General features: G+C 38.9%; 2 protein-coding genes and 1 long non-coding RNA gene across 3 annotated transcripts; 1 reads left to right on the plus strand and 2 right to left on the minus strand.

Moving 5' to 3' along the window:
• Positions 1-1,132: 1,132 nt before the first annotated feature.
• Positions 1,133-1,534, minus strand: LOC136069110 (uncharacterized). The gene has a single exon (XM_065777283.1). It carries the CDS (start codon positions 1,532-1,534, stop codon positions 1,133-1,135), a length of 402 nt encoding a protein of 133 aa, XP_065633355.1.
• A 135-nt stretch (positions 1,535-1,669) lies between these two features.
• On the minus strand, positions 1,670-2,995 carry LOC136069111 (uncharacterized). The gene has a single exon (XM_065777284.1). The coding sequence runs from the start codon at positions 2,993-2,995 to the stop codon at positions 1,670-1,672; it is 1,326 nt and encodes a 441-aa protein (XP_065633356.1).
• A 3,439-nt stretch (positions 2,996-6,434) lies between these two features.
• Positions 6,435-8,673, plus strand: LOC136069106 (uncharacterized). The gene is made up of 3 exons (XR_010630386.1): positions 6,435-6,671; positions 8,036-8,233; positions 8,332-8,673. It is a non-coding gene; the product is annotated as an uncharacterized LOC136069106 (long non-coding RNA).
• The last annotated feature ends 5,186 nt before the right edge of the window (positions 8,674-13,859 follow it).

Raw genomic sequence — 13,859 nt, forward strand, 5'->3', positions numbered from 1 at the left:
GCTCAGGGCTGGACATGATTGGTGGTCGAGCTAGATAATCTTTCAACTGTTGGAAGGCCACAGCACACTCTTCTGTCTACTCGAACCCTTTCCACTTGTTAATCAAGAAAAAGAAGGGCCGACACCTATCCGCTGATCGAGAGATAAATCGATTCAGGGCTGCCATCATCCCTGTCAGTTTCTGAACCTCCTTGGGATTTCGAGGAGCTTGTAACTCATTGATGGCCCTTATCTGATCAGGGTTGACCTCAATTCCCCTGTGAGTCACCATATATCCCAGAAACTTGCCTGACCCCACACCAAACGAGCACTTAGCAGCGTTCAAGCGTAGCTTGTACTTCCTGAGAACTTCAAAGGTGCTTTCTAGGTCCTTCACGTGCTCGGCCACCACTTTGCTCTTCACCACCATGTCATCTATATAAATCTCAATATTTCTTCCCAGTTGTGGTTCAAACATCCTCGTCATTATCCTTTGGTAAATAGAACCCGCATTTTTTAAACCGAACGGCATCATCTTATAGTGGTAGTTACCCGTGGGAGTCACAAAAACAGTCTTCTCCTGGTCTTCCAGGGCTAAGGGTATCTGATGATAGCCTTGGAACGCGTCCAAGAAGCTCATTCGGGGTGTCCGACGGTGGCATCTACTAGCCGATCGATTTTAGGCATCGGAATGGATCTTTAGGGCATGCCTTATTTAAGTCAGTGAAGTCCACACATACTCGCAATTTCCCGCTCTTCTTCTTCACCACCATAGTATTTGCCAACCACTCTAGGTAAAAAACCTCTTTAATTGCCCCAGCTTGTTTGAGCTTTACTACTTCTTCTCTGACTGCTTCAGCGTGTTCCTTAGATGGGCGCCGAGGAGGCTGCTTCTTAAGGGTGATCATGGGGTTTACTTTCAAATGGTGGCATATAAATTCCGGATCCACCCCAGGGGCTTCATAAGCGTTCCAAGCGAATATGTCGAGGTTTCCTTAAGAAGTTGCACTAACTCCTCTTTTTCCTGCAACGGCAATTGGGATCAGACTTGAAAGAATTTTTCGGGATTATCCCCAATGATGACTTTTATCAAATCTTCGCACCCTGCGCCCTTGTCCGGATCTTCAGTGGGCGATGACTGGTGCTTTGGTTGCTATAAGCCCCTGGTTGACGACTCGGCTCCTGGCTCATGTTGAATGGCAGCCACTAAGCATTGCCTAGCTACGGATTGATCCCCCCGAATTTCGCAAACCTGGCCTTCGGATAGGTATTTGATTTTCTGATGTAAGGTGGAAGAAACGGCCCCTAGCGCATGCAGCCAAGGTCTGGCTACAATTGCCGTATAGGGTGAAAAGACGTCCACAACTATGAAATCTACCTCTACCACCTCTGAGCCAGTCTGTACAGGTAGTCGTATTTGGCCCTTCGGGGTAACAACTCTTCCTTCGAAACTGATTAGCGAAGAACTATATGGTGTTAAGTCACTAAGTTTGAGGTTCAGCCCCCTGTAGAGATCAGGGTACATTATTTCTGTAGCTCTTCCTTGGTCAACCATCACCCGCTTCACATCATACCCCCCAATTCTGAGGGTGACGACAAACGCATCATTATGAGGCTAGACAGTGCCCACCTTGTCCGCGTCTGAGAAACCTAAAACTAGTTGATCATCCGGTTTGCACCTCTTCGGACCCTAGCCGGATTCCCCCGCAGGTAACCGATCCACCAACATGACCTTGGATGGCCAGGATCCGGTTCTCCCTACGGCTGCAAAGATAACATTGATAGTTCCCAGAGAGGGTTTTAGAGGATCATCCCTCCGGGACTCCGCACTCATCGGACCTCCTCGGCCACTGGTGTGATGTAGGAGATGTCGTAGTTTCCCTTCGCCGACTAGTTGTTCCAAATGAACCCACAAGTTCCTGCAGTCCTCAGTCGTGTGCCCATGATCCTGGTGGTATTGGCAGTAGAGGTTGCGATTACGTCTGTCAGGATTCCCTGCCATCTTGTTCGGCCACTTGAAGAACGGTTCGTTCTTGACTTTTTCTAAAACTTGATGGACTGGGTCTCTGAATTCGGTGTTGACAGTCTGGGGATTGGCTGCTCCTGACTGCACAGGAAAATCTCTCCTCGATTTGCTGTTGGTGTATCGATCTGACCTGAAATCCCTCCTTTCTTGGGGGATAACCTTCTCCTTGCCTTTTCCTTGTTGTTGGTCTTCTTCAACTCTCTTATACTTCTCAATGCGGTCCATTAGCTGACGCATGCTAGTAACGGGTTTACCAGACAAGGATGTCCTTAAACCATGATCAGTAGGGAGGTCGAGCTTAAACGTTTCTAGGGCCATTGCATCAAAATTGCCCTCCATGTCATTAAACATCTCCCAATATCTGTCCGAATACACCTTCAGTGTTTCTCCTTCCTGCATGCTCAAAGACAGTAGAGAAGACAAAGGTCGGGCCACTCTTCGGCAGGTGACAAATCGTGAACCAAAAGCTTGGGTGAGCTCTTTGAAAAAGCCGATGGAATTTGGGTTCAGCCTATCGAACCACCTCATGGAAACTGGCCCAAGACTGGAAGGGAAGACCTTACACATCAGCGCTTCGTCCCTGGAGTAGACAGCCATCCTTTGGTTAAAATGGCTCACATGTTCCACGGGGTCTGTTTTACCGTTGTAGATGGTGAACGTTGGTTGATTAAAACGCCGAGGAAGTCTCGCCTCTTCAATCCTGTGCGTGAAGGGTGACCTAGAAATCTGGTTTAGAGCCCTGCTCATGGCGTCGTTTCCCACGTCTCCATGTGATGGATTTCTGCGTTGCCCCTTGCAATGAGATTCTTCTTCATAGGTATAGGACTCGCTGGCTGGTGTCCTGGATTTATGTTGATAAGTGACATCTGGCTCGTCATCAGGGTCCTCATCAGAGTACGAGGGAGCCCGTTTCCTCTTTGCATGGCGTAACTCCCTTTTTAGCTTTTCAATCTCCCGCTGCAAATCTCGGTTCTTCTCTAGATGGGACATGTGACTCCCCCCATGTGATTGGTTCTGACCAGGGGCACGGTGTGCACGCTACCCTCGCGGTCCTGTTTCGCTCCAGGTTAAGAAAAGGGTCAACGTGCTGAGATGCCCTAGACTCCGCTTCTTGTTGACCGTGTCCAGCCATCACCTACTGTTGTCTTCACCCTGCACAAGCTCTTCCCACATACGGCGCCAATTGTAGGGTCTGTTTTTGTAGCCCAAGCCCAAAAGATATGGGTTGAAGGCCCAGCAAACTTAGGACAATAAATTTGTAAAGAGTGGGCGAAAGAGCTAGGTTGGTTATGAAGTAAACAATGGTTGGCTAGGTTAATTGCAATGATGATAACATGAAATAATGCCTGAACAACTCCATGAATGAATGTCCGAAGAGATGTTTTATTAAGTGAACAGTGATTGCAACATTCAGAGCTACAGTAAAGCTTTTCTTTCTTTCTTTTTTCTCTCCCCTCCGTCCTCTATTATCAGGGACCCTTCTTCTTTATATAGCATCCTTTCCTATCATTTCCATCGTCCACATGTTCTTCATTTGCGTATCTACTCAAGTGCATGTCACGTCATGTGTCTACTTTAGATCTTTGTGAGTGGCGGTAGCCGATGTTACACTGTTTAGGGGCCTTCTCCACATAAATGCGGCCAGAAAAGCTGTTGCAGTGCATTAAATACGGTGGTAGCAGCTTTTCCTTTAGATATTTTTTAGTTCTGATCATCTCCGGATCCACCCAGAACTTATCATTATCATTGGGATTGTTAGGAAGATTATTAGGACCTTCCACACGTTTGTTTGATCAAGGCTATTTGTGGCCAAGGAGTAAGACGTCTTCGGACCAGTAGTGACCTCTTCGGACGGTACTCCCCCTTTACTTTTGGGCTCTGCTTCAGATGGGCCACCGCAACCACCTATTGCTCCTCGGAAATATAATAGTCCTTAACAGGGTGTCCCGGGCTCATTAAGTAGCTCTGGGTTTTTTCCCCCCACAGAAACAATTTAATAATTTTATGATATTAATTGAACCTTTTTAAATTTTGGGATTTAATTTCACATTACCCGAAACTATAGAAGACTTAAGTATTTAATAAATGGTAGCTACTTGATAAAAACAAAAGATAGTGACTTGCCACAATCAATAATAATTGTATATGTTTCTCAAAAAATAAAAATTGTATATAGAATTTTGGCAAAAACACTATTTTAGTCCTTATATTTTGGGGTTACAGTCAATTTGGTCTCTATATTTTGGTAACAGTCAATTTGATCTTTGTTATTTTCAATTTGTAATCAATTTGGTTCCTACCGTTAACTCACTAATGAAAAATGCCAATGTGGCAAATCGTGTACACTATTAGCACACTTCAATCCTACGTGACTTATAAAATAATATAAAATAATTTTAATTAACATAAAAGAATTGTCACATCAGCATTAAATATAAAAATTAGGAAAAAAAAAAAACAAAGACAAAATTAATTCCTCATTTGAAACAAAAACAAAAACAATCACTCTCTAATTCATTTTCTTTCTTCCATTTTCTGGGTAACCAAACACAATACACCCTTCTTGTAAAACCACAAACAACTTAGAAAACCAAAACCACGTTCAAATTTGTGTGTTGAAAGTTGAAACTCAAAACAAAACATCACCAACATGAAACTAATCTCTTTTGCCTTCACCAACCCTAATAGTATATTGTACTAGTAGTGACAATGGACTCCAACCCTAACAGCAGCACATCTTTGTTGACCTAATGTGACTCCTCAATGGCAACAACTTTTGCAGTTCTTGTTGGGTGTTTGGGTCATGCAATGGTTGATAGGTGGCAAATGGGGCTGCATTACGACAGAGGTTTAGGTCTCTACAGTGGTTAGGTTGCAGCGGCAGCAAGGTAGAGAGGGATAGGTGGTTGAAGCTTACCCACCGTTTGGTTTATGAGAAATTGTGAGAAAATGAAAATAAAAAAATTCGGCCCTAACTAACCCAAATCGCTTGTCATAGTGAGAATTTATGTTGAACTTTGTCCTCATGATTATATGGCACAGAGGAGTGAGTTATTATTATTATTATTATTATTATTATTTTGGCTATTTCTGATCTGAACATTTACTTGAGTGATGGTCAATACGATTTAAGTTTTGGGACTTGCTTTTGGGTTCTTCTCTTTTGGTTTGGTTTTCTGTATTTCCAAGAGAGAGAGACAGAGAGAAGACTTTGGATTTGAATAAAAATGAAACCCAACCATTTCAATTGAAAAATAAACCCACCGTAGAATAGTTGTATTGAGATTTTTTTTCAATGTTTGTATTGTGTTTGGTTGCCAAGAAAAGAAAAGCAGTGTGATTCTTTAAGATTTTTTTATTCATTTCATTTATTATTTTTTCCTTTAAAAAATCGTAATTTAATATAAATGTTGATGCGACAATCTTTTCATGTTGATTGAAATTTTTTAATATTATTTTATAATCCATGTAGGCATGAAGTGTGTCAACAGTACACACCGTTTGCAATGTAGGCATTTTCCGTTAGTATTTAACAGTAGGGACCAAATTAATTGTAAGTTGAAAATAACAGGGACCAACTTGACCACGAACCTAAAATGTAGAGATCAAAATGGTATTTTCGTCTAGAATTTTTGTTTCTTTTTAATAAATATGGTAGAATTAATACAATGACATGATTCAATGATAATCACTTTTTACTTCTTTAGACCAAAACATCAATTAGTTTTTGGTGAAAGTATGATTTGAACCTAGGCCCCTTACGACAAGAGATTTTACCTATTAATTTGCTAGAACCCCCTTATATATAACTAGCCTCATTACACGTGCTTTGCACATGTGAGGAGACTTTTTTTTGGTCCTAGTGTCATAATTTTCCTTTAAAAAAAAAAATTGGATAAGTTTGTTTTGAAGACATAGATTAGTAGGAGAGTGTTCTATTTTGTAAGCATTTTAAATGGAGTTGGAGATATATTTTTACCATGTTGTTCTTAAGTTTTTTCTTTATTAAACATAAGGTTTAATGATATTTCTAAACCACATAAAAGTCCAGTCCAAAGAGAGGAATCATCTTCTACATAAGTTGAACATTAAAAAATTAAATAAGTAATTGAAAAAAAATAAAATAAAACGCACACTTCCATGACAAATTAAAAAGATAGTTTTGAGTTTTAATTAGAACTTTTACAGTTGTAAATTTAAGGGATAATTACAAATTGCCCACTTGTGGTTTGACCCTAATTCTATGTGCCTACTTATGGTTCAAGTTTTGACACTTTGCCCACTTGTGCTTGTCTCCATTTATGTGCCATGTGCCCACCTCTCCCTCACCGTTACTCTAACACAAAAATAGGTAAAAAACACACTCCCACTCAGATCAAAACACTCTCATTCCCAAAAATCACTCTCACCCAAAACTCCCATCCGGCTTGCTCACCAAAAATCACACACTATCACTCCCAAAAATCGCTCACTCACTCACTCACTCCCATCATGCATGCAAACCAAGCCGAGGAAGACAGCTCCTCTGTTCAGTTGTGGCAGGTAGACTCGCTCACTCCCATCGTGCAATGTGGTTCACTTCACTTGAGGTAACTGAGATTTGATCATGCATGCAAACCGAGCCAAGGAAGATCAAGATTATTGCTCCTCTGTTCAGCCATTGCAGGTAGATCAAAACCCTTTTTGCTTTTTAATCTTTGAAATCTAGGGTTGTAAATTGGGTTTTAAAATTTCTTCTTCCAAAGTGGGTTTTATTTAAAATTCTTTCTTCCAAATTCGGTTCTTGCTTAACCATGGAACTGGTTAAGCAAAAACCCAATTTTTTTTTTTTTTTTACAGAGTCGAAGAAATTTTTGAGCAAAAACCCATTTTCGAATTTCTGAGCCTAGTGATGATGTTCTCACAGCTCTGAAGGTTCAATCTCTCTTTCGAATTTAAACCCCTTTTTATTTTCCTAATTTTGTGAATTAGGCATCTATGCTCCTTTAAATTTTATTTACATTTAACTATTTCAAATTGGGTTCTCATATTTACATATTTTTTTTCCATTTAGTAATTGAAGAATTCTTATTGCTGTTTGTTTTGTTGGGTTTGCAGCAAAATATTTGGCTAGTAGTTGAGTTTTGTCATATTCATGTTATATCTGTTTAGTGATAATGGATGAGCAAATTTTGTGAAGCATCTAATTGGTTGAAATAGACTCCCAAATTCCAAACCAGTTTGTACTCTTTATATTAGTTGCTTCCAAAATAAAACTTCTAGGACATTCTAGCCAAGACTTGATGTGGGCACAACTTTGATATCATATTGGTGAATCATAGATAGCCATTTTACAAGGGCATAGGATCTTATTTACAATCTTTTTTTATAGGACAGCTTTAACATTAACGGAAATGACTTGAATCAATTAGGAGGAGCTTTGACAGTTGGTAGCAGAGCTAGTGATGAAGTTTTATGGGTCTAGATAACAAACTAGAAGCATAAAATAGGAAGAAATACATCAGCTTGTTTTGCAGTTTGTGTGAAGATTTGGGATACAATGTGGACATGGTTTGTAAAATTTGTGGTGAAAAGAAAGGAACATTGGAACTTATGGATATGGACTATTAATTATGAACTTGGACTGTTAAATGGGCACAGCTTTGACACTTAGAGATTATGTTTGTTGAATCAGTTAGCTTTTTAGGTTTGTTTGTAGCAGACTTTCATTGCTATAGATGTAGCATTAAACATATGATAGGACCACCATGTGGTGTTGGAAATCAGTTTCAAGAACTGTGCTTGTCTTTTCTCTCTTAAGTCAATCTTGTGACTTGTATAAACCAATAGCAGCTTTCCATGTTAAGTATTGAATCTTATTCTGTGATAATAACATGTGGTGTTATAATAACAGCATCTTATCAGGTAGGTTCCATTAAATAATGATAATCTCACTATTACTTTTCTTTACCCAAAATGATAGTAAAGTGAACTAATTGACCATTGAACTAATGTTCACCTAATAGAATTGAAGATTCTAAATTGTGGTAGGTCATACTTGTCCAAACAAATGAAGGTGTTGATATAGGACTAGTGGCTATGTCTTCATCAACTGGCAATGGCTCTACAACTAATGGTTTCTACCGTGCCGGAGATGGTCATTTATGTACCCTTGAAAATTGTGCCCTAAGAACAAGTCGAAAAGCTGGTAACTATGGAAGAAGATTCCTCGGTTGTAGTCAATTTAATGTAAGTAACAATTACATTGTTGTATTTGAATTGATGTGAATTATTAGTTGTTATTAATTGTGAACTGTGAAATTAATTATTATAATTGTAATGATCAGGTTGGTCCCAAATATGGCTTCTTTTAGTGGGTGGATAACGAAACTTGTAAGAGTGACCGTGAAAGGATAAGCATGCTTGAGAATGAATTGCAGCTTGCAAATCAGAGAAAAATGACAACTAGGGACATGGAAGAAAGATCGAATCGGAGGGAAAGAGAAACTCATGAGCTTTATGTAGAAACTAGGGAGAAACTTAAGAGGGTTAGAGAGAGTGAGAGATTGTACAAAGTGGCACTAGTATTGTCATGGTTATTTTTCATTTTTGTAATGTTGTTGTTGTGTTTTGCCTCAGTGAACAATAATGTAAGGGCGAGGAACCTTAATCTGCCATGAAATGGAAATGGAAAGTGTTGTTTTTGTGCAACTATTCTTTAGTATAAATTATTTTTTTTTTTTTTTACTTTCTGTGATTGATATATATTGGCACAAAGTGCATCAATGCAGAAATGTGAATAACATAATAACATTAATGGAATATGTTAGTTCAATACATACACCTGTGTTAATGCACACCTGTCTATAAATGGAACATGTTTTGTATCTACACATGATTTGTTGTGTGAATACATACACCTGTGTAAATCCACCAAAAGGACAAGACAACCAAAACACAGTCCACCAAAAGCACAAGACAAGCAAAGACAAGCACAACACAACATAATACTTTATCCTGTGTCAATGCACATTAACATTAATAAAAGTGAAGATAGTCATTGAGTACATCCCGTGACTTTACAAAATAAAAGTAAAGACATTAACAAAATACTTTATGTCACATGCATACAAAATTGCCAACATTATTTTTGGCACATCCTATGACTTTACACATTTTCTAACTAAAACCTAACTACTAGTCCACTAGTGCTCAGACATACACATCTTCCAACCAAAATTGCCAATATTGTTTTTGACACTTCACATATACATTAAGCGTGTGAAACTTTAACAAAAAAAGGGGGAACTATTACAAAAAAAGTGGTTGAAACTTTAACATCTTCCAAGTTGTCATTTACTACTTTTGGTGCCCTTGCCAGCTGCATTCTTGCCCTTTCCACCAACTGGTTGAAACTTTTTGCCTTTAAACCCCCTAGCAGCACCACCACCACTTCCTTCACTTGGTACACCACTAGTGCTCATAGATGCACTTGGCTGCATAACCAAAATCCAGTAATTAGCAAGATGATCCAACAATAGCAAGTAAGAGGAAAAAAATAAACAAAATAGAACAAAGCAGAGGTGCCTGAGATGGTAAAGAATCTCATGTCTCTCTAAGGGTATGGAAACTCGGTTGTGAGGATGAAGAGAACCAGTTGGCCCTAGATCTAGTTAGAGGTTGAGTTGCTGCCTCAGATCTATTGTTTGGTGTAGGTTGAGATGCAGTTTGACCAAAAACTTTGTATGCATGTTGAGATCTAGTACTTGGTGGCTGAGATGCAGTTTGAAGTGTTGCAGTCTGCTTTGTTTTTGTAGATTTACTGCTGGGCCTACAAAGAGGGTAGTACAAGTTACATACACATGAAATACTTTAGGAAATGAATATAGTTCAAAGTATGGAAATACTTATAGCTGCTGATTTACCAAGTCTATCTCTTCTCTGCCATAGAGTTTCACCAGTGATGCTTGCCTTGCACCTTCTTGCATTATGTCCTTCTTTCTTGCACTTCCCACACTTGATTGTCTTGTTCATCCTAGAAACTCTATAAGGGTTCCTTGGCTCTTCAGGATCTCTTTTTCTTTGCTTTGGTGGTCTGCCAGGTGGTTTATATACATGAGGAGCAACAGGAGCAGGTTGATTAGTCTTAACCCACTCAGACTGGCCAGGCATTGGCTGTATTATCTCTTTGTAAATTTCAGCAAATGTCTCTTTCAAGTAACAAGGATGCACATAGTCCTCCACTTTCTCCAGGTTCTTAACAATAGCAGAGATCCCATGTTTGCAAGGAAGTCCTGTCAAATCCCAAATCCTTCAGCTACATGCTTTCTTAACCAAGTCAACCACATGTCTCTCACAACCATTATCAACCTCATACATGAAGCTGCCTGTTGGAGTAGCACTGAAAGGTATAGATTCATGTTTTAACTTCTCTAATTTGTCTTGAATATTAGGACAAACATTTCCAGTGTATTTTGCTATACCTTTCATCTTTTTGTATTGTTTGGTTATGAGCCTAACTCTGATCCACTCCAACATTGCTAAAATTGGCTTATCCCTAGCTTCTAAGATCATGGCATTAAAAGACTCACTCAAGTTATTAGCTAAACAATCACACAAAGCTCTACTACTAAAATGAGACTTAGACCATTGCGCAGGATTGATGTCAGCAAGATACTCCCATACCTTGACATCTAAATCCTTCATTTCCTGCATTCTTCTCTCAAACTCCCTGATTGTTGTGGCTCCAACACATCTCCACAGTACATCCTTTAACTCCAAGCCTTTATGATCCACTTTGAAATTATTATAAATATGCTTCACACAATATCTATGCTCACAAGTTGGGAACAACATCTCAATTGCAGGTATAAGGCCCTAATTCATATACAAAACAGATCAAGTAAAGATGTGTTAGTTAAACATGTTGGAATGAACTTTCCCATGTATTATTGAACTTTATATATGTGGGTTAAATATGTTAGTACAATTGTAGGTCATACCTTTTGTCTATCACTGATGAAGACCAGATTACGTTGCTTTGGATTCTCAATGTCATCTGAAAACTGCTACAGAAACCATACCCATGACTCTTTGTTCTCTTGCTTAACAACAGCAAATGCAACTGGGAAAATATTATCATTTGCATCTCTAGCTATGGCAGAAAGTATTTGCCCCCCAAATCTCCCTTTCAAGTGGCACCCATCTAAACCAATGATTGGTCTACAACCTCCCAAAAACCCAAGTTTTTGTGCATTAAATCTGATATACATTCTCTTAAAATTGGGTTGTGCATTTTCATCTTCCATTTCAGTTTGCAAAATAACCCTACTTCCTTTATCATTCAATCTTATCATTTCTACATAATCCCTAAGCTTCCCATATTGCAACTCTTCATCCCTAGTAATCAAGTCAGCGGCTTTTCTTTTTGCCCTATACACTTGACTATAACTTATGTCAATTTCAAGTGCTTGCTTCACATGATGTTGAACACCAGCCACTTTCCAATTGGGGTTTTTGTCAAACTTTTGCATAAACTTCTTTGCAACATAACTTGAAGTCACTTGGCTGTGTTTGAACGATTTAAGGTAGGTGCACTTTGGATTGAATGTTTTTATTTGGAATGTTAACTCCCCAGGTAGTTGAGATGCATAACACCTCCATCCACATTCATTTATGCAATAAACTGAAATCTTCTTCTTCTCATTCAGCTTGAACTTGATATCTACTGGCTTCTTTATAGCAACATAAACTTCTTTGCAACATAACTTGAAGTCACTTGGCTGTGTTTGAAGGATCTAGGGCAGGTGCACTCTGGATTGAATGTTTTTATTTGGAATGTCAACTCCTCAGGTAGTTGAGATGCATAACACCTCCATCCACATTCATTTATGCAATAAACTGAAATCTTCTTCTTCTCATTCAGCTTGAACTTGATATCTATTGGCTTCTTTATAGCATATTCCCTCAATGCCTCCCTAAAGACCTTAGAGTTTGGAAACTTCATTCCTTTCTTTAACTCTGGTTTTCTCATGTCAGTTTGGACATTAAACTCAGGTTCTTTTGCAGCAGTAGCTGTTGCTGACTGATCATCATTAGACCCCACTATACTTTCCATGTCATCTTCAAGAGGTGGGTCATTGTCAGCTGCAGTAGTCCTATGTGGGGCTGCATGTGTAGATGGCCCATCGTCTCCTTCAGAGGGCCTATGTGGGGCTGCATGTGTAGATGGCCCACATCTCCTTCTGGGGCTGTAGATGACCCATCATCTCCTTCTAGGGCTGCATGTGTAGATGGCCCATCATCTACATTCCTAAATACATCATCAAAATCTGGCCCCTTAAACCCTTCCTCTAACCAATCATCATCACTCTGACCTCCTTCAGCATCCACATTACCTCCCTCATGCAACACTACCACATCATCATCATCATTCTGACCCACCTCATGCACGTCATCATCATTTGCTACTTCCTCATTACCAAATGGTTGTTCAACTGCAAGTGGCTCCTCACCACCCTCAACATATAATGTTATCTTATTTGTAGGCCATGCAGCATGAATCTCACACATATAAACTACATCATCATCTCCATTTATAAACCTTAACCCTTACTCCAAATTACCTCCAAGAATAAGATAATGATATCTACTTGTACTAATTGCCCCCACATCAGAACAAATACCTTGTATTTCAAAATAACTAAGTCTATCTGGGTCAACATTATCAACCAATGAAGTACTACCTTCTAAATATACCAAATTTGGGTTCCACACAAATTGCCCACCATGATGAATCTCAAAATTGAATGCCAAGTCAGCCATCTGCATATAAAACACAACAGAATAAAGCATGAGATGGGCTTGCAACATGTATTTATAAATCTGTACTTGAAACTAAGTGTCAACATATGAGGCTTGATCATTTTCTTCAGATGAGAATCGAATGATATTTGATGTGGCTTTTATTGCAAATATTGCAAACACATGTTTAACTCAATGTGGGAAGTGAAATCTCAACAGTTACTCACAAGTTGAAAACTAGGGTGGCATCTGACCATGTCCATGGAGAGACCAAGAGAACCTTTTAAATGTCAGGAAGAGGTGAAGAAAGTTGATTGTGTGTTTTAAGTTCCAAATCTTTTGTTAAAACACATGATACTACAAGTATTCTCCATCAATGTTATTAAACAATTTAACTTCATTGCATGCACATTGAAAATTATAACATGCTTCTAGATTTATTAAGCTTACTAACTTTTTGGTACTGTTTTACATTTACAAATGGTTTTTGAATTGTTTGCATTAAACAAGCACAACACGAATTTTCACACAGGACAGGATTTCAACTGTTCCAGAAATGGAATCACTAAAATCCAAAAGCTGAACAAAAGCTGTAAGGTTGTGGCTTTTGATCATTTTACAGATATGGGATTGCAACATGTATTTATATGAAATTATCAATTATGTAATTCTATCATGTTGTCCAAAACAACATGGAAATAATGATGAGTACAACCAGCCAAATCACTAGAACCAGACACTAATTCTAGAACAAAATGATTACTCTATAATGATGAATAATAATAGATGACCACTAAAGTGCATTAGTGCATATACCATTAGTGCATCAGTGTGCATCAGTGCATATACCATTAGTGCATCAGTGCATCAGTGCATCAATGCATCAGTGTGCATCAGTGCATATTCCATTAGTGCATCAGTGCATCAATGCATCAGTGCATCAGTGCACCAAAACAGAAGTAGTAAATCAAGCTTAATGTATCAGTGCATATACCATTAACATTCCAAAACAAATTACCATTAACATTCCAAAACACACACACAACTGGGCATTTTAGAATCTTCAATGCAT

This window comes from Quercus suber, unplaced genomic scaffold (assembly GCF_002906115.3).
Source record: "Quercus suber isolate HL8 unplaced genomic scaffold, Cork oak 2.0 scaffold_152, whole genome shotgun sequence".
Taxonomy (NCBI): domain Eukaryota; kingdom Viridiplantae; phylum Streptophyta; class Magnoliopsida; order Fagales; family Fagaceae; genus Quercus; species Quercus suber.

Coding starts and splice junctions, on each gene's coding strand:
- LOC136069110 (XM_065777283.1), bottom strand. CDS start 1,534: ATGGTTGACCAAGGAAGAGCTACAGAAATAATGTACCCTGATCTCTAC.
- LOC136069111 (XM_065777284.1), bottom strand. CDS start 2,995: ATGTCCCATCTAGAGAAGAACCGAGATTTGCAGCGGGAGATTGAAAAG.